We start from the raw sequence: 26,552 nt of genomic DNA, 5'->3' as shown, positions 1-26,552 counted from the left end.
GAAAGGCCTTTTTTCTAGTTTTTAGTAAAAAACTACCTAGTCCACACTACTCTATCCCCCTTCTTTCCATGAGGTTGAGAGCAGAGATGGCGAGAGAGTTGCTAGGGAGCAGGCAGAAAGGGGCCACTGCCCACTTTGCTTGCTAAGCAGCTGCAGCCCTTCATTGTCTGAGAGACCTGCACTGGCAGAGGATCCTAGGATGAAGAAAACAAAGCATTTGGTGGAAAGACTATAGTGAGGAGAGGCAGCGACAGTTGGAGCTATACTGGATAGTGAACAGAGGCAGATAAAGTGGGAAAGACTGGCAACCACTGTGAAACTTTAGTGGTTAGAGCACCTCGCCAATTTCTCCACTGTTTGCAGAGTTTAACAGAAGAGTTCCCAAATAGCAATCATTCCTAGACTGGGAAGAAGTCCCCAATTTGTCTTAATTGCACTTGCAGGTCCTAGAAGGGCTGTTATCAGTCTCCTGGCTCCATCTTAGCCATTGAGGCTTCACTACGGCTGGCAACTCAGTCCCTGCTTCTGCTCCCTTTGATCTCACTTCCATTCCAGGATCTGTTTTCAGCTTAGACCATAGGGCTTGGTGGTAGAAGCACTAAACAGCAAGTGGCCCTAGACATCTGCCCCACTGGCAATTTTCCATCTCTTTCTCTGCTTCCAGACATATGGGGGGGGGTGGAATGCAATAATTGGACTGTTATCTGTCAATAGAAACTGGAAGAGGCAAAGGGGAAGGGGCATATTGAAGGCCTACACAAAAAAATGCCATCCACCTCTCTTGGTTTCACTCCTCCCCCACCTCCCAGCATGAGTTTAGGGACTCTGGCTCCCACAAAAGGGAGGTGCTGGACATTGCCCAAGCAAGTAAACCCCTATTTTTGAGTCCTTGGTTGTCTCCTAGGTTAGCTGAAGTCCCTCAAATGCACTTAAAGTAAGGTTATTTTAATACTGAAAACTACAGATAATAATGTAGCTGCCATTATTTATGAAACAAATGGAAATAACTGGAATATGTTAGATCCCATACCTCCACTGAAAAATTGAATAAGGTAGAATACAACTAATGCACAATTCATTTAACCCTTTAATGGCTAGCCTCTAGATCTTTGGCTCCTGTATCATCCTTCAGTGGTCAACCAGAAGCAGCTCCGTGTGATGTAGTGGATAGAAAAGCTGGGCCTGGAGTTAGGAAGACCTGAGTTCAAATCTAGCCTCGGACACTTACTGATCCAGGGTAAGTCACTTTACCTGTTTGCCTCAGTTTCCACAACTGTAAAAAGGAGATGGTAACAGTATCTACCTCACAAGACTCTTGTGAAGATTACATGAGATAATATTTGTAAAAAGTGCTTAGATCTGTGCCTGGCATGTATTAAATGCTCCTTCCCTTCCTCTCCCTTATTTATATACTACTCTGTAATTGGCTGAAGCCATCAGTATCAACAAGGTATATCCAATGCATAACACATCTGGTTTGTGCTAGCCAGTCTAGTCTTTTGCATTTAATCTCTGAATCTGACTAGTTTGATTTTTTTCTACTTGCTTTTGTGACATTTGAATCTTATTCAGGATTATGAACTTACACAACCATAATTTGGGAAGCTAGGTGGCACAGTGGATAGAGTGCTGGGCCTGGAAGTCAGGAAGATTCATCTTCCTGAGTTCAAACCTGGCCTCAGACACTTACTGAGTGACCCTGTGCAAGTCACTTAATCCTGTTTGCCTCAGTTTCCTCATCTGTAAAATGAGCTAGAAAAGGAAATGACTAACCACTCCAGTATCTTTGCCAAGAAAACCCCAAATGGAGTTACAAAGAATCAGACACGACTGAAAAACGACTGAACAACCACCACCACCACCATAATTGTGGATCCAGGGCAATATGGCTCATAGTGCCATTATTTCTTTTTATTATAGTTTTGTCTTACAGAGAATAGGTAGAACATTAACATCCATAACTCCCACTTTCTTTTCATCTGATTCTATAACCAACAATCTGAGCAAAGTCCATATATTTTTCATATTTGGTATTAACTTCTTTTGACTCACCTACAGTGAAGCTAAGAACCACCACTTTATGGGGAAAGAAGCAAATTATTGGTCTAGTATAAACTAATTCATTGAGCAAATCAAATCTTTGCATTTGCTTGTCAAATGTAAAGCATATAAGCATTTCCCCATCTTCCTTAATCACAAAGGTGTTTGGAGGAAAAGAATGAAAACATTTGCAGAGATTCTAAAGTATAAGAATAAAGTATAAAGAATACAGTAAGAAGAGCTGTAATTTCAAAGGATTAGCATTCTAAGACCTGAACAGATTTTAATTCCCTGTTTTACCTTAAATAAAATTATTTGGAATTTAAATATTCAATAAATTTATTAAAGATGATTTTGAACTGCAAGAACTTGTTAATGTGATCCATCAATGTGGGCACTATTAAGACTACACTATTATAGAGTTCAGACACAGCTAAATCGCACGTGTTAAAGAGCATTTTTATCATGAGATTTCTTCCAAATATCTTTCTTAATTCTAGTGACTATTTTAGTATTTGAGACTCACATATTTTAAGCACGCCTACCCACCTACCCCATTTTATTAAACAAAGTTAAATGTGTTCTGAAAACAGATTAGTAGTAACAGTCGTGACAACTATTTATTTTGTCAGAGTTTTTCTTAGAGGCACCAAAGCTACCATAAATGCTTTTTTTTGTCATTCCAACCACCAAGAACATAAAATGTCAAACTGAAGCAACATAGATGTTTATAATCTATTTAACAGTGGGACACTGATAAGAATACTACACACTTCTCTGAAGCACACTGTTTTTGAATCCAGCATATGCTACAGGTGCGAGAATTTCTAAAAATCAAGTTTACTGTAATCTACAATTTAAGTTTTATTGTATCAATAAGGCATATCAAATGCATAATACACTAGGGTTTGTGCTAATAAGCAATCTAATCTTTTGCATTTAATCTTGGAATTTTTGCTAAAGTTTGATTTTTTAAAAAAAAAATTTAACTTACAAAAATAACCAGCCTAACAGAAAGACCATTTATGATAAAATTTAGAATTTGAGCTTTGTCGCATCAGAATACAATGAGAGCTAACAGAGGATTATACACAATTTATGAAGTATGTTGAAATTTAACACTAAAAGTTCTCATGCTGATACAATAAAATGTTTAACAATGATCAATTTTTAATGCTTTATTCATTACTTAAAAGAATATACATTTAACATAAACCATACAACATCAGTCATCAGGTCAAACATTCAGCTGGTTTCCTTACAGTTTCTGTCAGGAGTTATTTTTAATTTGATCACATTTATCAGATAAAATCTCACCACATCTGGCATATACACACACTGTGCCAGTGGATTCACTCTACTGATGTACATATAAAATCCGCATGGTATGTGCTCACTGGAGACAAAACAGCGCACACCTGTCAAAAGGTCATTTTAATATAAGATGGTAAAACTATTTGCAAAACACATATAAATTTTCCATAAATAGAATCATATCTGGACATCTGTTGCATAAATTGTGTTTTCCAAAGCTTACAATAGAGCAGCCAGGTCTCAGCACTGCTGGGCACCCACGTTGGCTACTTACTTTATTATTGCAGACTGTCCTTTAACATTAAATGCACAACATTCGTACCACTTAAAACTTGGGTCAGGTGGAAGTCTCACAGAGACCACGTCTGTACCGCGGTTGCCCTGAAACAGTTAAATAGGCTTTTAAAGCCTCTCAGATATAACAAGATTTTAAAACATACTTCATGGAATGTTCTTCATGCATCATAGCAGCTCATACCTGTGATAGAACAAGCTTTAGTTTTTCCTTTCCTTACTTTACATTCACTATTCACAGTGAAACAGGTGCATGTTTTAAGAGTTCTGAGGTTGCTGACTGAGCCACAGCACAGCTGTGTACCACAGGTCGAAATTCGACCTTATATATTACAATCTAGCAGTGTCTGGCTGGCCGAATTGGCCCACCCCTGCCAGCATGTGGGCACTTCGTTTTTAAGCTATTCTTTGGCAGCTGACACAGGCGCTGACAGAGAAAAATCCAGTGACTTGTGAGGAATTTCACGACCAATGTTTATTTGCAAGCATACGTATTTATATCTGTTGTGATTTTTTCTTTAAAGAGTTTCTGACCGTGGATTGTATATTCCTTTTCCATCTATTTGAAATCTGGGCTAAAAGCTAACTTTTACTTTAAATGAACAACGTCATTGGATGAGGAGCAAAATTAAACCAAAAAGAGCAAAGAAAAAAAAAAATCCAATAATTTGAGTTTATGTTTCTGCAAGTAACTTTTTAAAAAAGACAAATTGGTGTTTAGCTTACTGTTTCACATCACAAAAAATTAGAATGGCAATGACCAATATCAACTTTGACATATGATGCAACTTAATAAAGACTTTGCTTTTCTGTTAAAGGAAACTCATTTAGGATCAAATTCTTTTTCTCCCCTTTGAAATTTCAAAAAAATCAATGACATGCTATCAGAATGCATGACTACAATGCATTGCATACAAACCCACCAGGCTTTGGATATATCTATATGTGTGTATAAAAAAATTTTGGCTCCAGAGCACAGAACTCTGACTCACAATAGATTAAAAAAAAGAAAAAAAATGGAAATGCAGTCATTCAGTGAAAAATAAAGTTAGCCAGCAACCTCAGACAACCCTCGGTTGTACCTCTTTAAGGTTTTGTGTACAAGTTCATTAACCGTGAAAGCCCTACATATTGCCACTTTCAACTTCTAAACCAATACCCGACTACGTTCTTTGATCAAGAAGTAGAATATACATATATAATTCTATATAGCTAATACTGATTAAACACAGCACAAAGGGGTTAATTCACACTACTGAAAAACATAATAAGACCCTACTTGCATATGTAACCACAGGAATTGTAAATAAAAAAAAGCTAGATGCCTTCGCTGAAGCTTTGCATTTCTCTATAAAAATGACGATTTGGTTCAGTGAAGACACTGAGAGATTCGATGTCCATAACAGCATGCCAAGGTCGGCCCAGGCCTAGCGATACCTGCTCAATAAGGTTATGCACGGGATCCACATCCTGATCAGCCAGTTCACCTTGATCAAAATCAATGCTTTCCTCGGTGACTTCAAGCACTTTAAGGTCAGAGCCACGAAGACGTGCAATGGCAATGAGGTTGTGAGCCCACACTGTGTAACCTTAAAAACACAAGAGACCGAGCATTGTGATTTCCTTCCTTTTCATTATGTCTACTCAACAAGGTTTCTACGTCTTCCTTGTTCAACTCCTTCTGAGAACCTTTAAAATTACATGACACATACCAGTCTGACACCTTTTCTTTTCTGACTATATTTATTTATTTTTTTATTTTTAGGCAATTGGGGTTAAGTGACTTGCCCAGGGTCACACAGCTAGTAAGTGTCAAGTGTTTGGTCTGAGGACGGATTTGAACTCAGATCCTCCTGACTTCAGGGCCAATACTCTATCCACTGTGCCACCTAGCTGCCCCACTTGAATATATTTAAAAGAAAGGCAAAAGGAACTGGTATTTTGTTACCTGCAAAGATATAAAAAATGATCTTAAATTAAAACAAACAAGGTTGCCTTTATACCTAATAAAAGAATCTGAAAACACCATGATGTTGATAGTAGGTGCTCAAGAAACTGAATTAATGGGGGAAGACTCCACTCTACCCCACTAAAACAGGTTACTGAATTAAGTTAATGTTTTTTGGATGTTTCTTTGGCAAAAAAAAAAAAAACTACAGTAGGTATCAGTAAACCTAAACACGTGGCTTTAAAACTGGCAACCCCTTTTCTTAGATTATGGCAGCAACCCCCATGGGAGTGGGGAAAAGAGGTAACCAACAATTCTCAGAGAAGGGGCTACAAAAGTGAAGAGCCTACTACATGGGTATCTAGCATACCAAGCAATTCTAGACTAGACAAACCATGAAGAAATGGGCTGGATCTCCTCTAGCTTAATTATTCTCTGAATCCAATGTTTTTATAAGATCTATAAAATATGCCTTGGCAAAGAGTGGGTCTAGTGAATATTTTTCAAAGTTTTAAAATTAACTAGTAACTAAAAAAAACTTGTTTTTCAGAGTTTTAAAATTAACTAGTAATTAAAAAAAACTAGAAGCTTACCATTGACCAATTAACTTATTTTTTAAAATAACATTAAATTTTTAAGTGTCATCTCATAATTTTGGTATACAGGAATGGCAAGGGACTTTTAAGGGATGAAATTTCTCAAAAAGTAAAGAATGCCTTATGAAAAGGATTATTGGGTAATTACTGAATACTATGATACAATTATGTGTTGTTAATTACACACAGCATTTACTCTATTTCTAGGTATCCAAACTCCCATCTCGGCTACCTTGGTCTGATTTTGGTTGCATTCTTTGATGGCGCCTGGCAAATCACAAGACAAAAATTCAAGAAAAATATGTAAATTCAACACAGCAAATTGCCCTGGGTCACACAGCTAGTAAGTGTCAAATGTCTGAGGCTGGATTTTAACTCTGACTCCAAGGCCAGAGTTCTATCCACTGGGCCACCCAGCTGCCCCTGACCAAAATTTTAAACCGAATATATCTATTTAAATGAGGGTTGCTGACATTAAAGGAAAAAAAGAAAAAAACAGGTACCAGTTGGTCAATGCAACTATCATCTCTTCTGACAGTAAATTTGTTTTATTATTTATTATCTGAAAGATAAGGCAGAGAAATTAATATAAATTCTCTTTTCCTTTATACCAACTTGTCAGTTTTTAAAGGAATCTGTTTGCATGTAAGATTGTAGTAAGTTTGTGGATTGTGTGCTCATGGTTTAGTTCACTGACTTCTAGCCCTGATTTTGTAAGGCCTCAGGGAATACTGTACAGTCTCCACAATCTGAATTTCTCAATTTACTTTGATTTTAAGTAAATTGGTGGGGAAACAAGAGTAAAAGGTATAAAGACAAGAAAAGTTAGGAAGGAACTATCACTATCCTGTTGATAAATAGGGGTGGAACCAATGTAATTTTATAGACTTCTGGGGGAAAAAAATTTTAAATCCACAAATTCCCCAAAAATTGTGCGCAAAACTGCCCATTATCTGCATACCATCATCTACCACCAAAGCAACATACAAATTATACCAAGATTAGTCTTCAGGAAAGTTAGAGATAGCTTTTTATTTTTTTTATTTTTTTATTTTTTAGGCAATTGGGGTTAAGTGACTTGCCTAGGGTCACACAGCTAGTAAGTGTCAAGTGTTTGGTCTGAGACCAGATTTGAACTCCTGACTTCAGGGCCGGTGCTCTATCCACTGCGCCACCTAGCTGCCCCAAGATAGCTTTTTATTACAAAAATAGAAGCTCTAAATGAAAATATAATCATTATGACAAGTTAGTTGCTTAAAAATTTTTGTCTTAAGAAAAAGCTTTTACAGTGAGGGGAATTCTCATTGGATTTGGCTTAAGGAGAGAATAACATACACACTCAATTGGGTATGGAAATCTATCTTACCCTACAGGAAAATAGGGCGCAAGGAGATAAGAGAGGGGGAGCGATAGAAGGGAGGGCAGATTGGGGGAGGGGGTAATCAGAAGCAAACACTTCTGAGGAGGGACAGGGTCAAAAGAGAGAATAAATTAAACAAGGGATGGGATAGGATAAAGGGAAATAACAGTTTGTTTTTCACAGCATGACTACCATCGAAGTGTTTTGCATGACTACACATGTATAAACTGTATTGAGTTGCTTGCCATCTCAATGAGGGTGGGTGGGGAGGGAGGAAGGGAGAGAATTTGTAACCCAAAGCTTTAAAAACAAATGTTAAAAATTGTTTTTATATGCAACTGGGAAATAAGATATATAAGCAATGAGGTCTAGAAATCTATCCTGCCCTACAGGAAAATAGAAAGGGAAGGAGATAAGAGAAGGAGCAGGGGGAATAGAAGGGAGGGCAGATTAGGGGAAGGGGTATTCAGAATGCATGCCATTTTGAGGTGGGGAGAGGGGCAAGATGGGGAGAAAATTTGGAACTCAATCTTGTGCAAATGAATGCTAAAAACTAAAAATAAATTAATTTTTAAAAATTTCTGTCTTGATATAGTGAAAGCATTTTTCATTTGAATCTAACATATCCCTCTTTTAAAAGGCTTCAATTCTGAATATCACCCTGTCATGAGACTTGACCAAACAGAAAATTACATAGGCAAAACTGGTAAAACCATTATTAAGCTGACAGGAGTATGAAACTGTAGGCAAATAAGAAGCAGAAATATCCTTATTTAGAGATTCTTAAAAAATTATTCCACATTTGACAGTGTAAAGATCAACAATAATAGTCACTTATTGGTATGATATTTTCCAAGTATAATAAAATGGATCTTTTTATTACATAGCCAAAGATAGTCATTGCTGCAAAGGAATACCTACCATGAACTGCCAAAAGGGAGAGCCTCGTGCACCTCCATGCTAATAAAACCAAAGGATCTTCATTCCTGTTGTCACTAAGATCTGGAAAACCAGATGTATCTATCACATCATTCATTAATATAAAATGAGTGAGGAACTTGTCATACTGCCTGGATATGAGGTCAACAACAGCCCCTGAAACACAAGTGATGTAGCTATCAAAATGAATCCTCTCTAGTGGTATACTGGGTTTAAGAATCTTAAGCATGTCATCACTTTTGATATCAAAAGCCATTATATAAACCCGAAGGCTAGTGCTGTTTCGTGTTAGGGCCTTCCAATTTTCATCTTCTGGCATGTTGTCCAGAGACTTGTTCATCAAAGAAATATTATGTACTATGAGAGACAGTCGATGCAAAGGCACATGGTTGTTGTCAGCCAAGACTCTTGCCATGTCAGCTGTAAAATCACAGAAATCCAAGGCGAGTGAGCGCAGATTCACAAAGCGCTCCAATTCAACTGCGGTGATAAGAGTGGTGTTACCAGTGATGTTGTTATCCAGTAAACTCAGGTGTTCCATGGTGTTGGCAATGGGGTTTGACAGAGATGACAGTGATGTGGGGGTTACTATTTCCAACATAAACCCACAAGACAGCCATTTCAGTTGCCTGCTATTACCCAATATTTCTTCAAACAGCTGCTGAATTCTGTAAGCAAAACATAAACCACAATAATTTCATTAACACTTGACTCTAATCCCTTAAACATTGCTTTTCTAGAAAATAGTTACCAAACAGTATGCAAGGTTGAGATCCATTTTTTCTTGTTTAGGTAATGAACATCTATTCAACATATAAGTGATGTTACTACAATCCATTGTTAACCTCTATATGGAAGATTAATGATTACGATGCAGTATACTTTATTTGGAAATGATTTGGAAATAGACATTTGGAAACTCACCCTGAGAAAGTAACATTTTATACCAGTATAGTAGGAAAGAGCAATTTTATTCATTCTACTGGTACAGGGGAGGGCAGCCTGAAAAATAAATAATAGTTTTGATAGTATCAAAAGGCTAACAAAAGACAAAATTACCCAGTAAATTCAAGGACTTTTTTTTTTCCTTAAAAAAGAGTCTCCTCATCTGCCTAGAGTGGAAGTAGAGGGTGCTACTCATGGACCCAATCCCACAGTTAATGATTGGCACAGGAGCTCTGACCCTACCAAATCAGTTCAGTTCACCCCTCCTTCAGGCAACCTGGTGGCCCCCAGCTCCCAGGAGCTCATCAAATTGATGCCAAAACTTAGTGTGGATACTCGATTGGCATAGCCCACTGCAGTTCAGAAATCCTGAGCTCAAAGGACCTGCTAGCCTCAATCTGCTCAGCTAGGATTACAAGTGTGTACTATCACGCCTAGCCACACTTTTGCTTTTAAAGCTGCATGGTATATGCTGACCATTAGAACTCCTTTGCTAGGAAATTCTCATGAAAGATGGAGGAAAAAAATAAATGGTTCTTTTTGTTTTTCCCAAGAATCTTTCAAATGTAATACTTGGGCATATAATACAAAATAAAGCACTGCTTTTATTCTATTGGACCATGTCCATAACATATCATGGCCTCTTTTAATAATGCAAAGATTTAAAATTTCGATATTCTGAGTGCTTTAGTTTGGCTTGCAATATATATTCTGTTCAGACTTTCTTCCTTTTTTCCTATATGGCGTGCAGAAATAATTTAAATAAAGTGAAAAAATTAAGGCTTATTTTTCCTTTTGCCCTAATACTGGATTTAAGTTCTGTCTAGTGGAAGGAAACTAGGAAATTCTGAAAAAATTTATACTACGTTCTAAAAAAATATAAATTGAGAAATAACATTTAATAATTTATTTTAACAATACTACATTATCCTACTTTGGAAGCTTATGTACTGCAGAAGTATCCTCAATTTTAAAAAAACTCCTTAAAACTTTTTTTCCAAAGAACATTCTGGGCTAACATACCTTCATAATAACTGATAAAAGATCTCTTATGTATAGGACCACTTTATCTAACCATCACTATTAGGGAATGAGATGTTTCATTCAAGTTCATACAAGTATTTTCCAGATAACTGATGATTACTTCAAGTGTCCAAACCTTTTATTTTAGCCATTTTGGTTTGAGATCTTTCTAAAATGTATCACATCCACCTTATGTCTATCTTACCTCTAAAACTGATAGAATTATAGAATGTTAGAGCTGGAAGGGACTTAAGCCATCTAATCCAACTCCCTCATTCCATACTACTTGTCTATGGTCACACAGATATTAAGTGTCAGGGTTGATAACTGAACTCAGTTCTGACATCAAGTCTGCTGTCTCTTTCCATAGAGCATAGAGAACATCATTTAGTCCTTTCTGAGTGACTCAGGGTCATAATTATAAACAATAATTGTTGTACGGTATTGTAATTCAGTGATGTTCTCAGGGGCTACTGAGATACGTATGGCTATTTTGTACCTACACTAACCGTACCGAGTTTATTACACTTTTTGAATTCTAGAGTCTGCTTTTTAAAGTTCTACTGTATCATCTTTTGTTAGCCTGTCAATTGTCATTTCTTGCTGTCCATGTATTTGACTCGTATCATACCTACTCTAATTTTTTGTCTGCTAAAAAAAAAAAAAATCAAGCAATGAAGCTTGTCCTGGCACATAGTAGGAACTTACCAAATGCTTACTAAATGAATTTTGTTTGTACCTATTAGGGACTCAATAAATGTCTGTTGAATGAATGTCAAAGAGTCTCTGGTATAAAAGAACAATGGATTTGGAGAGGACATATGTTTGACACCCAGCTCTGCTACATGCTACCTGAATGAATTAAACCTCTCTTGGCCTTAGTCTCCTCTCATCTAGAAAAATGGTAGGTTGAACTATATGATTATCATGGTTCCTTACAGTTCTAAATCTAATTGCACGAAATGAAATAAGACTCTATTAGTACATGAACTTTGTGACAACTATTTTGGGGTATTTTATTTAAGACTTTTTTTTTGTTCCTTTTCTGGTACTCAGCTGGGTTCTGAAAAGTTGGTTGCTAGGCAGGTTACCATTAGATAAATGAACAATAAATATTCTGTGAAAGGTACACTAGTCTTTCTTTCTAATAATATTATCTACTTTGCTTCCCTGATTCCTTCCCATAGTTTTTTTGGCTCTTATAAACTTTTTGCAGTTTAAATAAAAGGGGCCAGGAGGAAACAATCAGAAATGAAATAACTGGACAATGTGTGATGATAGTTAGGACCACTGGATTTTTGTGAGGCCAAGAAGAACCTGAAATAAAAAATATTAAACTCAGATTCTAATTCTTTTCTTTTCTAATTTTCTGCCTCTTACCAAAACCATGGAGGAATGAATGTGGTCATACCAGTGATACACAATGGGTATTTACAAAAGATTTGTTTGTTTTCTATCCTTACAATAGGCCACAACTATTTTGTATATTGAAAAATTGGGAAGTGATCTTTATACACAGTTGTAAAAGTGATGGGTCAGTTACAGGTATACTTTGGTCAATGTAGAAAGGAGACGAAAAACAGAAACAAGTATATTCCTGAAGAACAAAACGGCTGTCTTTTGCAATGGATAGACAAGTGTTCAATTATGATTGGTAGGGATGAAATGAAATCAACACTCAAAGGGAAATTAAAGTCTTTAATTTAATAGGCCAAACAAAATTAACTCACTACAACAAGGTTAGTTCTTATGTTTAAATGGACTGGTTACTTTCTGCACACACAAAAATCAGTGGCTATAACATAATGACTAAATTATTAAACAACTAGTATCAACATGTTCTATTCTACCTTAGCTCTGTTGGCAGTAGAAATGCGACAAACTTCAGCCTTTCAATGGCCAAGTTTTGAGACCCACAGTTTGTATTTTTCATTGGCTAATACATAGTGAAACTGTGATACAAAGAAACAATTTCCATAATCAATATGCTCCATTTTCTAAAGAATAGTATGATGGGGAAAGGAAGACAGAAAAAAAAAGGTAAAAAACTCAGATTTTTATGTATACAAATAATGTATGACCAACATAAATAGCTCATTTTTTTTTGCTTATGCCATATTGTTCTCTTAAGAATTTTGTTGCTCAGAAATATATTTCCAACTTATGCTAAGATTTTCAGTTATAGATTCTACCATAGCAATATTTAACATTGTTTATGTATAAAATTATTTGGTTAAACATGCAGAGAGTAATAAATCAAATGAGATTGATCTGACCCATCTGCTTTATAATTGTATACTAGATTATAAGCTCCATGACAGCAGGGGACTATGTCTCATACAATCTTCCCCAGCACTTAAGAGTGCCATGCATGCACTGCTTAACAAATGTTTGTTGAAGTTGGAAGACAGGCACCACAGTGTAGAAAGAGTATTAGTCTTAAGAGTTAAAAGGCCTGGGTTTAATTGTTAGTTCAGCACTTATTAGTTTATGTGATCCTAGGTAATTCACATAACCTTTCTGATCCTTAGTTTCTTTCTCTGTAAAACAGCAGTTAATGTGAATCAAGTACTTCAGAGGGTGGTTGTAAGGAAAGTGCTTAAAGTCCTCTAGAAAAGCAAACTATTGCTATTTTCTATGAAAAGCATCCTCTTCAAGATAACAATGCTAAGAATAAGGATAAGGAGTTTATAAATTTCCCTAACCAACAATTAGGTTACCCTAAGCACTGACATTATTAGAAACATCAGATCAGGCTAGATTCCTTTGTACCCAAGAATATAACATCACATTTATCCCTATTAAATTTTATCATATTTTATTCAACATCACATTTATTCCTATTAAATTCTATCATAATTTTATTCAGCTGATCATGCTAAACTATTGAGTTCTTTTTGGAATTTTAAGTGATTCTGTCACTCAAATCTCTCCCAGATTTTTGCAATCTGCAAATCTGACAAGCTTGCCTTCTACGACTGCATTCAAGTCACTGATAAAAATGCTAAGGAGTACAGGGATTGATCCCAAAGGTATGCCAATAGAGATCCCCCTCTAAGTTCGCATCCACTGATTAATGACAGCTCCTTGGGTCAGGACAATCAACTAGTTTTGAATCCACCTACTGCACTATGAATTTTTTCAGCTTTATCACTACTTCCTCTATTCTACGTTCCAGTTGTACATTCCTGCCTAACTGGAATATTCAACATTCCTGACAAGCGAACTGAACTTTCTTGCCTCCATGCCATTGTTAACACTTTCCAACATCTATTCTAAATGCTTCCTTTCCCTGACTTGTTCAGTTAGTCAGCAAGCATTTATTAAGCACCTACTATGTGCCTGGCATTGTGCTAGCACATTACTGAATTTCTATCTATCCTTTAAGGTCCCACTCTAGGGTAAGTTTCATAAAGAGGTGGCATTAATGCTCTCACTCCCTAATGGCTTTCCCACTTCATATAGCACATAACATTTTCCTTGCCTCTTATGTACATTGTGTATGGTAATTATTTTCAGGTGCATCCTATCTCATATTATGCAGGCAGTTCCATAAGGGCAAAGGACTGTGCCTTATCTAAACCTTGAATCTCTCTATAAGCAGTGTTTTATACATAGTAGGTGCTTAACAAATATAGAATTGAATTAAATTGTTTAACTTACTGCTTAATTTTTTTGCCATCTGGGTCCACCTTGCTGAGGTATATATTTGATAAACTTCCTTGCTGTTGTAGAATACTTATGTCTCCAAAAAGACTAAACTTCTGGAGGTTCCTAAAAGGAAAAAAAAAATTATAATCTGAATTGCTTTAGACATAGGAATTTTTACAACACAGATCCTTCAGTTCATTTTTTTAGTCCAAGAGGAAAAATTTCACTGTCCAGAAGACCAGAACGGATAGTTTCCTAACAAGAAAAATTAGGTTTGAGGATTGAAATATTACAGATGATAACAATCTTGCATTTTCCTATAATTTCAGTTGCAAATCATTGCAAATTTGTTCCGACGAGATATTAGAAAGACTAACGAATGAGGTGTTTTGTTTCACCTACCTTAAGTTTTACAAACTACCAAAGTATGCTTACCAAATTTAATCCCCTTTCCATATGGAATACTGGAAAATCTAGAAGAAAATTCATTTTGGTAAAATGAAAAAAGCTTGTTTCTTTTAAAATATTTAAAACAACCAAACTCTCATCTCCCCAAATGGCCTATACTGAGATTGTGAATGAAAATACAAAACAAAACCAAAAACATCAAAATTATTTCAAAAGGTATGTTGATATCTGAAGTTCCACTGGACAGTGCAGCACCATAACTTCTCCACAACATCCCTTTTCTTTTTTTCCAGTTCAAAACTGCTTGTTATATACAATGTAGCATGTGATGATTTGTTCATAACTTTTTTTGGAAAATAAAAATGAAATTTTTAAGGTTTGCTGTTTTAATTATCAATAGCTATAATTTCAAATGTATAGGAATAATTTGTTAATATTTTCAGCTTCCACTGGCACTTGGAGAGCTCTGTCCAAATCATATTTGTTTAGCTTCCCTGACAACTTCTTGCTCCTTCCTCCCTTCTAACCCACCTCCCCCCAATTCCCAAAGACTTTGAGTATCGAAATTATTTTAGGTGTTATAAGAACCTGTATGACGTGTATTTAAATTGGACAAAGAAATAATCTCAGGATTCAAGGAGATTAAAAAATGAGGATATTTGATCACTTTCTGTTACCCATTTCAGTTCCTTCATTTGGGAGCAAAGCCTTTCCAAATAAGTGATTAGGTGGTAAACTAGAGAGGGGAACAAGAAAGCCCCTACCCAAACTTAGGTGTACAATTTTTTTTTAAATAAAGGGATATTTTTTACTGTATATTCTGGAGATGGGGATGGGGGATGAGAGGCTGCAGTATAGCAGCTCCAAAGATGGTTTTCCAGTTTTCCATTTCTTCTATTCTTCCTCTAGACTATTTCTCTTGGTAATCTCATCAACTCCCATGGATTCAATTATCATCTGTACATGGATTATTCTATCTTTTTATCTATCCCTCACTTCTTTGCTGACTGATGACCTTTCCAGTCTCAAAGCTCCAACTGTATACAGGATATCTCAAACTGGTTGTCTGTAAACATCTTAAACTCAACAAGTCCAAAACTGAACTCCCCTTCTCCCTCCATCTCCCCCAAATTCCAGATCTCCTTATTACTGTCAAGGCTTGAAAACACAGATGTCATCCTCAATCTCTCACTCTTACTCATTCTACCTATCCGGATCTACTGCCAAATCCTGTCATTTCTACCTTCACAAGATGTGAAGATGTACTGTGTGATAACTAATCTATCATCACTCTATGACTAGGACTATTTGCAAGAGTCTACTGGTTGGCCTCCCAGCTGCATAACTTTCTCTACTCCAGTTCATCCTCCACTTAGATATCAAGTTGATCTCCCCCAGACTCCCAAAAAAGGACACACGTATGACCATGTTATCTCCTATTAAAAAAATTTCAGTGGCTTCCTATTACCTCCAAGATCGTATACAAAATCCTCTGGTGTTCAAAGTCCTTTATAACCTGGCCCCTCCTGCCTTTCTAGTCTTCATATATCTTGCCTAAGATCTTAGTCCTCTCAATTTGCTCTATGATTCAGTGACACTAGCCCTTCCATTCCTCGAATGGAGTTTGTATAATGACAGCCAGAAGTTCAAGATCACTAGGATAGGAAGGGTATGACCTGGTGGAAGCCTGTTAATCATTGCTGAATGAGTTTAGCAAGCAGGGTTAACATCACTAGAGTTCAGCCTCAGGAAGGTTTCCTCTAAGTTCAGGCAAGGGGACCAATGGAAGGAACTGATGGAAGCGTTTACATCCCAGCCAAGCAGGCAAGCCAGAAGTTGAAGTAGTGGAAAGAAACGGTGTCTTTCTGATCCTTTATGGGGCTATCCAGACCCAGACCGGCATTTATCTATGAAGTTAGCTAGTTTTAGGGGTGAACGGAAAAGAAACAACACTGACAGCCAATTGATAGGGTCATGAATCTCTTCAGGGTATTCAGGAGAGCCAAAAGGATAATTTTAGGATGTGCTTATAGTATTTTTCTCCCTCATGATTCTACATAGAGATACTAGTTCAGATTCTATAATGGAACAGAAATAAGCTTCCAATATACAAAGACCCTAACACGGCAAACAGGCTTTAATTATCAACATAAATGTGTGTGCATGTACATGCCCTATATGAGCAAGACTGATTCAATTATATTCTCCAGAGGGCAGATGGCACTTGCAATCACAAAACTCATAAAAGCCAAACATATCCATATTTTAAAAATAAGGGTCAGAGAAACCACAAACCAGAAACTATAAAATGGATCAATGAAGTCATACTTTAAGGGTCCCTGTGTCAGTATCTCTATCCTTTAATAGCTTACAAATGGAAAATACCCAACAAATATGCTTTTCTAAAATGACACTATTGACTCAGTTATTGGGGAAATGTTTTCTAAAGTTATTTTTCTAGGAGTTCTGATGGATTATACCATCTGCACACTCTTACTCAGAATCCTTTATGAGTGGCTAGAATTAAGAATTGCTATAGAGCTGTGTTTTATTTGGGCAAAGTTAACTGACATTTCTTTTCAGAAAACTAGAAGCTAATTTTGTCCTCAAACTAAAACCCTTTAGGGGGAAAAAAAAAAAGCCAAGCTGAAAACTTTAGACCCAACAGGGATTCACTAAAGATTTTTTTGAGTAGGAGAATTATATGAACAAAAGGTTTCGTGCTTCTTTTATCTTATTTCTTATTATCCAGGTCTGATTCTGTCTGACCTTATTAGGAAATGGACATTCTTAATCTGTTATATGTATGTGTGCATATGGATTTTTGCAAAATATTTAATTATGTGTCCAGGGAGGCAAATGGTTAGAAGACTCTTCCTTATTCACAACTGATATCGTGACAGAAAAGAAGTTCTTATCCGGATATAACGTAGGGGAATTAATAAAAACATTCTTTGCTCTTCCTAACCCCTCTTCATACTCCCCCATATTTCATGGAGAAAACTTTTACTAGTAAAAAGTATGTTATGGTATTTCTGTGTTAAGATATTACTATCTTTGTTAGTGTTGTGCCAACCTGGGTTTTCCTCATTCCTCAGCAATTTTTTGACCAGCAAGGTGAAGAAGGTAGTAACCATGTCTGAAAAAGAAGACAGGGTGGTTTAGACCAGAAAAGACAAAGATGGGCTAAGTATAAATGTAGCTGGATGGAGTGGGTGAAGAAAGTAAGGAATATCTACATGGTGTGTTACAAATTAAAAATAGTTAAAAAATGCAGATGAGGAGGGAGGGCATTCCAGACACAGGAGTCAGCAAGTGAAAATGTCCAGAGCTGAAAAATGGGGTGTCTTGTTCAAGCAATACCAAGGAGGTCATTGTCAATGGATCAAAGAGAATGAAGGGAATGGTCAGAAAAGGTGAAGCAGGCTGGAGGGGTGCCAGGAACAGGGTTAAGTTATGAAAAGCTTTGCATACCAAACAGAGGATTTTTATTTGAGAGGTCACAGGGAGCCAATGGAGTTTATTGAATAGGGGGTGACACATCAGACCTGTGCTGTAGGAAAATCACATTGGTATCTGAGTAGAGGATGATGGCCTGAGTGGGGAAGAGACTAAGAGACTTGAGGCAGCTACTGCAAAAGTCCAGGTGTAAGGAGATGAGGGCCTGCACCAGGGTTGTGGCAGTGTAAGAGGAGAAAAGAGTATATTTGAGAGATGTTGCAAAAGGTGAAATCAACAGGCCTTGGAAACAGATCGGATATGAAGCTAGGGAGGTGAGAAATAATGAGGAGTCAAGGCTGAAAAATAGGTTGTGAGTCTGGTGACTGGGAGGATAGAGGTGCCCTTGACAGTAATAGGGAAGTTTGGAAAGGCAGAAGGTTTAGGGGGAGGGGGAAGGGAGATTATGAGTTTAGTTTTGGACATGTTGAGTTTAGAAGGTCTACAGGAAATCCAGTCTGAGATGTCCAATAGGCCACTGGAACATTAAGAGCTGATGAGATCACCAAGTGAAATAGTACAGGGGGGAGGGGGCACAGCCAAGATGAGAGAGAGGAAGCAATAGAAGCTAGCTCTCCCCTATATCTCAACAAAAATTTAGAGAACGCACCAGTTCAAATTATGATTGGGAAAAAAAAAAATCATAGCAAATCATTTTTCCAGCCCAAGGTAGCTTCAGAGATGGACAGGGAGGTCTGCGTACGCCAGGATTGGGGAGGTGGTAGAGATGGGGGGTGCCTAGCCAGGAGTGCAGCACATGGCAGCAGTAACAGGAAGTATTCTAGCACCCAGGGACTGAGACAGCCAAGACAGAACACCAGAAAGGGGATCTGAGGGAATTCCTGAACAAACACTGGGTACAAGAAAAGGAGCCATTTGAAAGTTCTATCTCCTACCACCCAGCGCTGGGTCACAGTTCCAGGGCAAGAGGAGCAGTTGCCTTGAGAACAACTTCCAGGAAATCTTGTTTCTCTAATCCTGGGAGTGGAGCATAAAATCTTAAGAACAAGGGGGAGCCAAATCAGCAGTTCAAATGCTCTGAACCTGCAGAGGCTTCCAGCAGGCCAACAGTGGCTGAGTCACGCAGCAGTCTGCTGAAACTCCCAACCAGAAACAGATTAAGGGAAATATTAATCAGGAGCAAAACAGACTCAAAGAGGGGACAGAGGGAAAAAAAAAAAAGGAGTAGAGGATAAATGTAAGAGAATAGGATGTTAGGAAATAACACATCAATCATAACTGAATGCAAACGGAATGAACTCATCCAGAAGAGGAAAGCAGAATAGATTAGAAAACAGAATCTAACCATATGTTGTTTACAAGAAACAGGTTTGAAACAAAGATACAGAGAAGGGCTGGAGTAGAATCTATTATGTTTCAGCTGAAATAAAAGACAGAGGTAGTAATCATGATTTCAAAGGAAAAGTAAAAACAGACCTAATTAAAGGAGATAATCAGGGAAACTCCGTTTTGCTAAAAAGTACCATATAAACTGAATTAATACCAATACTGAGCATATATGCACCAAATGGCGTAAGGAAAAATTAAGTGATTTACATGAAGACAGTAAAACTATAATAGTGGGGGGGGAACCTCTCAATTTACCCCTCTCAGACCTAGATAAACTGAACCAAAAAATAAACAAGAATTTAAGGAGATTAATAGAATTTTAGAAAAGTTAGGATATTTTAGACCTCTGAAGAATATTAAGTGAGAACAGAAAGGAATACACCTATTTCAACTGTGCATGATACCTTCTCACACACACATACACACACAATTGGAATAGGGCAAAAAAAGCATCTTTTACCAACCATAATGCAATAAAAATTATATTCAATAAAGGGCCTTTGAAGCAAAGATGAAAACTTAAATGGAAACTAAATAACTTAATCCTAAACAATGTATAAATCAAAGAACACATCACAGAAACAATTTCCAAGATAATGATAACAATGAGGCAACATACCAAAATTTGTGGGATGCAGCCAAAGTAGTACTTAAGAGGGAAATTTATATCTCTAAACTCTTTTCATTAATAAAAGAGAGAAAAAGTTGATCAACAAAATCTGGCATGCAACAACAACAAAAATTAGAAAACCAACAAATTAAAAACTCCAAATCACTCAAATGCAAATTCTGAAAAATCAAAGGAGGGCTTAACAAAACTGAAAATTAAAAATATTGTTGAATTAATAAAAAGGGGAATTTTTTTTACAAACCCAACAATAACAAATAGATAAACCATTAGCTAATTTGATTTAAAAAAAGAGAGAGAATCAAATTACTACTAGTGTTAAATTAAAAAGGTCAATTCACAACCAATGAAAATGAAATAAAAGCAATTAGGAGCTATTTTGCCCAACTATATGCCAAAAACTAATAATCTAAATGAAAATGATACATATTTACAAAAATATAAAGTGTCCAATTTAACAGAACAGGAAATAAAATATTTAAATAACCTTATGTTAGAAAAAAATGAACAAGCCATAAATGAACTCCCAAAGAAAAAAACTCCAGGATGAGAGGGATTTACAAGTGAATTCTACCAAACATTTAAAAAAGTTTAAATATTAAAAAATATTACATATACTGTTTAAAAAAATAGGTAAAGAAGAGATCCTACCAAATTCCTTCTATGACACATACATGATCTCCATACCTAAATGAAGGACAAACAAAAGAGAGAAAGAAAACTATAGACTAATTTCTCCTAAGAATATTGATGCAAAATTTTTAAATATCAGCAAGGAGACTACAGCATAAACATATTATAGAGATCATGCCCTTATGACCAGGCTGGATTTATACCAGGAACATGAGAATTTTTAGGGAGTTTTGAGGAAGCTGCAGAAGACAGGCAGGAGGCCAGCAGATAACGCAGAGCCTATGGCCAAATACTTAACCCAAATTTTACAATAAGGTACAGCTGACATAAAAGAAAAAGAAAAAAATCAGAGTTCTACTGTGGTACAAAGGGAAGGCAAAAAATTTTTATCCCTGTGATGTGGAAGGGACAACTATATTACCAATAAAATTCAGAAGGAGAAGACAGAAAGAAAAATTTCATTTCAAATAACCACAGACATTATAAAATACTTGGGATTCTACCTGTCAAGACATACACAAAAACTATATGAACACAATTATAAAACACTTCACTCAGAGACAGACCTAAGTAACTAGAGAAATAGTAATTGCTCATGGGTAGGAGAACCCATTGTAATAAAAAATAATACCTAAATTAATTTACTTATTCAGCACCATGCCAATTAAACTACCAAAATATTTCTTTATTTGGGTTTTTTTTTGTTTTGTTTTGTTTTGTTTTTTTGTGTGTGTGAGGCAATTGGGATTAAGTGACTTGCCCAAGGTCACACAATGTTCAACAGGAGGCAATCAATAAACATTTATTAACTGCTTACTATATGCCAAGCACTGTGCTAAAGGCTAGGGATGCAAAGAAATAATTCCTACTCTCAAAAGAATTTACATTCTAATGGGGGGGGAAGAAAAACAACATACATAAATCAATACATAAGAAAAATGCAGAATAGATGGAAGGCACTAGTAGCAATAGGAATGGGAACTATGCCTGCTGGAGGTGGCAACTGAGTTGAATTCCAAAGGATGACAGGAATTAAGAGTAGAAGGCTGGGAAGGAGAGCATTCTAGGCATGGGGGACAGCCACTGCAAAGGCACAGAAATAGAAGAGATGGAGAGTCACGTGTGAAGAACAGCGAGTAGACTAGTATGACTGGAATCTTGAAGACTAACAGGAAGATTAATATATTTAAAAGGCTAAAAAATGAGAAGGGGCCAGATTGTGGATCACTCTAAACGCTAAACAGAGGTGTTTATATTTGATTCGAGGTAAGAGGAACCCATTGGTGTTTACTGGGAAAGGGGTCAGATCTGCAATTTAGTCTTTGGCAGCAGTTTGAGGACAAAAAGGAGTGGAGAAAGATTTCCAGCAGGCAGACTAATTAGGAGACTGAGGAAATGGACAGAGTCTGAACTGGTATGGTGGCTGTTTGAATAGAACTAGGAGAATATATGCACAAGATTTAAAAAAATTATAAAATTTGACAAATCGTTACATATGTTGGAGTGAGAGAAAAAAGAATCAAGGATGATACCAAAGTTGCAAATCTATATTATTAGACAGCAATAATAGATGTCTGAAAGAGAAAAAAAGTAACAATTAGGTTTTATATAACAATTTAAGATTTGCAAAGTGTTTTAGCAAGATCTCATTTGATTCTCAAACAACTGGGGAAGGCAGGTGCTATTCATTATCTCCATTTTATAAATGAGGAAATTGAGGCAAACTGAGGTTAAGTGATTTGCCCAGGGTCATAGAACTAGTAAATATGAGGCAGGATTCAAACTCAGGTCTTCCTGACTCCAAGTCTAAGTCTATATCCACTACGCCACCTAAATAATAAGCTCTGCTTTGGACATGTTGTGTTTGAGATCCCTATAAGGACAGCAAGTTAAGAATGTCCAACAGATAGTAAGTGAAGTGGAACTGGAGCTCAGGAGAGAGACTAGGTCTGGATAAATAGGTCTGGGAACCATCTTCAGAGAGACGATAATTGAACCCATGAGAGTTGATGAGATCACCCAGTGAGAAAATGTAGAAAGAGAAAGTAAGAGGGCTCAGGACCAAGTATCAGGGGACATCTAAAGAGTTATTGGGCATAACATGAGTGAGGATCAAGGCAAGAAACTGATTAGTTGACAACAGTCTGGTATTCAAGATATATAAACAATTAACAGATATACACACACACACCCCTAAAACCATTTTTCAATAGATAGGTGGTCAAACAATATGAACAGCTCTCAAAAGAACTGCAAACTACTAATAAATATATGAAAGAACTTTAACATCATTAATAAGAGAAATAAAAATAAAGAGGTTTCACTGGTAAAGATCAATAAGGGCAGGAAATGGTGATAGTAAAGAACTGGAAATAAAGCAGATGCCCATTAACTGGGGAATGGCTAAACAAATTATGGCACATGAATGTTACTGTGCAGTAAGAAATGATAACTATGATGAACACAGAGAATCATGGAAACATCTATATATGAACCACTACAGAGTGAAGTAAGTAGAGTCAAGAAATATACATAATGACTACAACCATGTAAACAAAAAGAACCACAAAAATATGTAAAGGAAGTGAAATGTGCAAAATTAAAAAGAAAAAGCATGGCTTAAAAGAAAGGATACGAGAAGATTTCCCTACTCTTTTGTAGAAGCCAGAGGTTCAGCACTGTGACATTTTCAAACTTTTTTGATGTGTTAATTAGTGAATATTGATTAATCAGTCATATTGATTTTTTCCTTTTCTTTTTTGTCTTTAAAATATTATTTGTTATATGGGATGGCTCTCTGAGCATAGAGGAATATTGGGAGAAATTATGGTGATGTAAAAATATTGATTTTTTTTTTGGTTAACTTTGGGGGAAGTCTAATTTCAGCTGAGTGATTCGGTTGGAAGTCTAATACAGTGAGTGTTTTTTTTAAGGATGGGAGAGACTTAAGATTAGAAAAAGAGCTCAAGATGATGGTGGGGGCAATCTGCTGAAGAAAGTGGGAAGACCCGGGATCAAAGATATACATAAAGGGGTTAAAGGCTACCTCATCAGACACTGGAGTAAATAAGAAGATATCAAATAGATATGAAATGAAGGAGAAGAGGGAAGTCTCAGTAAAGGCCTCAATTTTTTTTGGTAAAACAGGAGGTAAGGTCCTTAGTAGAAAGGATGGCAGGAGAGAATGGCATGTGAGGCTTGAGGAGAGATGAAAAGGTTTGGGACAACTGCTATGGTGAGTGGGATAGGGAATCAATTAGAGAGAAGTAGAATTATCTTGCTAAAGTGAGGGCTCAGTGAGAGATGGTAGGACTGGAAGTCACAGTGGGATAAGGTATAGGCTTAAAGCAGTTTTTTTTGCGTCACGGAACCTTTAGGCATGATAAAACCCTAAGGATTCCTTCTCAGAACAATGTTTTCAAATGCACAACATAAAATACATAAGATTACAAAGAAAACCAATTATTAAGAAATAAAGATGTAATCCCCCAGGTTAAGAACCCCTAGTTTAGGAAGAGAAAGGAAGGCATAAGAAATGATAAAAGATAAAGATAAAAGAAATTCTGAGACTCTGAACATGAGAAGAGGGAAACTTGTGGGTGAGCAAGGGAATGACCATCCTTGTGTGTAGCTGAGGTGCAATGGAGTAGGTCATAGGAGTTGAACGATTAAGAGGTTAAAAAAAGGTAGGCTGGAAATATGTTAGGACCGGGTTGTGAGCTAAAAGGTTTACATTTTATCCTAGAGGGAAAAGGGAGCCACTGGAATTTATTAAGTAAGGAAAATCAGTCTGGCAGCTGTGTTGGGGATAGTGAAAGATTTGACATAATGAGACCAATTGGGAGGTTGGCACAATAATCCAGGGGAGAAGTGATGAGGACCTGACATAAGGTTTGGAATAGAGAGAAATGGTCAGATGTGACATGTTACAGAGGTAGTAATGATCAAGAGATAGAACTTGAACCCAAAGTCTTCCTGACTCAGGAGGCTAACTACTATCCTTTATATCATGATGCCTGTGCCTCAGGAGACTATATATCTATATCTATGTATGTATGTGTACATGTATATATGTATATAGCTAGTCAACATAGCAAGAAAGAGCCCAAAGGCATGACCTGTACCCTGAAGATACTAAAATAATTAAAGTCAATCTTTCATTGCATTGGAGGGACTACCCCATTAAAGATTTAGAGAAAGACATGGATAAAAATTAAACATGATTTTACACAATGAGAAAGCATGGAGAGGTGTAATCTATAGTGCCGAAGAAAGCACTAACCATAGTGATAAGAATCATGGATCCACCAAAATAGAAAACTTACCACATGTTCTTAGCTGAAGAATTTCCAGATCCTTGGCTTAAAAGGCATGAAGTAAAAAATTTATCTTGTAAAACCACTATACTTGACCAAAAAGCATTCCCTCCATTTAAAAAAAAAAAAAGGCCCTACAAATTTGTGATATTGTTGACACAATAAGAAATGATGCCCACAAATAATTTAAGAAACCAACCATTCAAGATTTATTGGGGGCCTACTACCTACTATGTAAAAAGCTAGGTGCTAAGGGAGAATTAATAAGAAATCATACCGGCTCTCCTGGAATTTATAATCTATTAGGGGACATAATAAGCTCTTAGAGATAGCCTATCAGAATGCCTGTCCCTAGAATTGCTGAAATCCATTATGTAGGTTTGCCCCTAAAGAGAGATCATAAAAGAGAAGCTAGGGCAATAAAACAGTGAAAGAAATTGCTTTCAATGCACTTCTTGGATGGCAAAAAGAAAAAAATAAAAAGTTAATCCTAAAATGACATACCTGAAAATTGGAGATCCAGCATATGCTCGGAAGACCTCAAAGGTAAGGCAACGAACTCTCTCAAGTCAAGAATCATCTATTAAGTACCTACTACTACCTATATTAAGTGAGGGGATATTACAAAGGAAAAAACAGTCCCCTACCCACAAGAAGCCCACAATCTAATGAGAGGAGACAAGATACAAACAACTCTGTACAAATAACATACAGATTGGATAAATTAAAAATACTCTCAGAGGGAAGCATTAACAAGACCTAGGAAAGGCTTTTTTTTTTTTTTTAAGGCAATTGGGGTCAAGTGACTTGCCCTGGGTCACAAAGCTAGTAAGTGTCAAGTGTTTAGTCTGAGGCCAGATTTGAACTTGGGTCCTCCTGACTTCAAGACTGGTGCTCTATCCACTGCGCCACCTAGCTGCCTCCTAGAAAGGTTTCTTGCAGAAGGTGGGATTTTAGTTTGAGATCTGAAGAAATGCCAGGGAAGGCAAGAGGCAGAAATGAGGAGGGAGAGAATTCCAGACATGAGAACAGGCAGTGGAAATGCACAAGTAGGGAAATGAAGTATCTTTTGTGAGGGACAACAAGGAGGCTGCCATAGTCACTGGATCTTAAAGTACGAGATAGGGAATAAGGTAAAAGAAGACTGTAAAGGTAGGAAGGGGCCTTTTCAGTCTTCTTGCACTTTATTCCCTTCCTCATACTTTATGAGAGCTATGAAGAGCTTTAAAAGACAGAGGAGATAGGCCACTTATGGATGGCTCTAATCATTAGGAAGCTTTTCCCAACACACGAAACTAAAATTTACCTCTTTGCTTTTGATTGTTGTTCAGTCGTGTCTTAGTCTTTGTGACCCCATTTGGGGTTTTCTTAGCAAAGATACTTGAGTGGTTTGCAGTTTTCTTCCAGCTCATTTTACAAATGAGGAACTGAGGCAAACAGTTGTCTACAGTCACACGTCTAGTAAGTGTCTGAGGTCAGATTTGAACTCAGAAAGATGAATCTTCCTGACTTCAGGGCTGGCACTCTATCCACTGGGCCAATGAGCTGCCCTACTCTTTGCTACTTTCATTCACTGCCCCTCATTTTACCCTCGAGTGTACCAAACAGA

At 36.8% G+C, this 26,552-nt stretch overlaps 1 protein-coding gene across 1 annotated transcript in view; it reads right to left on the bottom strand.

The window, feature by feature from the left end:
- Nucleotides 1-1,867: 1,867 nt before the first annotated feature.
- Nucleotides 1,868-26,552, bottom strand: part of FBXO33 (F-box protein 33) — a 36,913-nt gene continuing 12,228 nt past the window's right edge. Inside the window, exons 2-4 of the mRNA XM_027849335.1 lie at nucleotides 14,123-14,233; nucleotides 8,474-9,159; nucleotides 1,868-5,237 (exon numbers count right to left, since the gene is read on the bottom strand). Coding sequence (XP_027705136.1) covers nucleotides 4,966-5,237; nucleotides 8,474-9,159; nucleotides 14,123-14,233 — 1,069 coding nt within the window. The 3' untranslated portion in view covers nucleotides 1,868-4,965. The remainder of the gene's footprint in view (nucleotides 5,238-8,473; nucleotides 9,160-14,122; nucleotides 14,234-26,552) is intronic.

The sequence above is a fragment of the Vombatus ursinus genome, unplaced genomic scaffold, assembly GCF_900497805.2.
Source record: "Vombatus ursinus unplaced genomic scaffold, bare-nosed wombat genome assembly UNPS02007284.1, whole genome shotgun sequence".
NCBI lineage: Eukaryota > Metazoa > Chordata > Mammalia > Diprotodontia > Vombatidae > Vombatus > Vombatus ursinus.
Note: the sequence above shows the minus strand (reverse complement) of the source record. Positions and strands in the feature narration are given on the sequence as shown.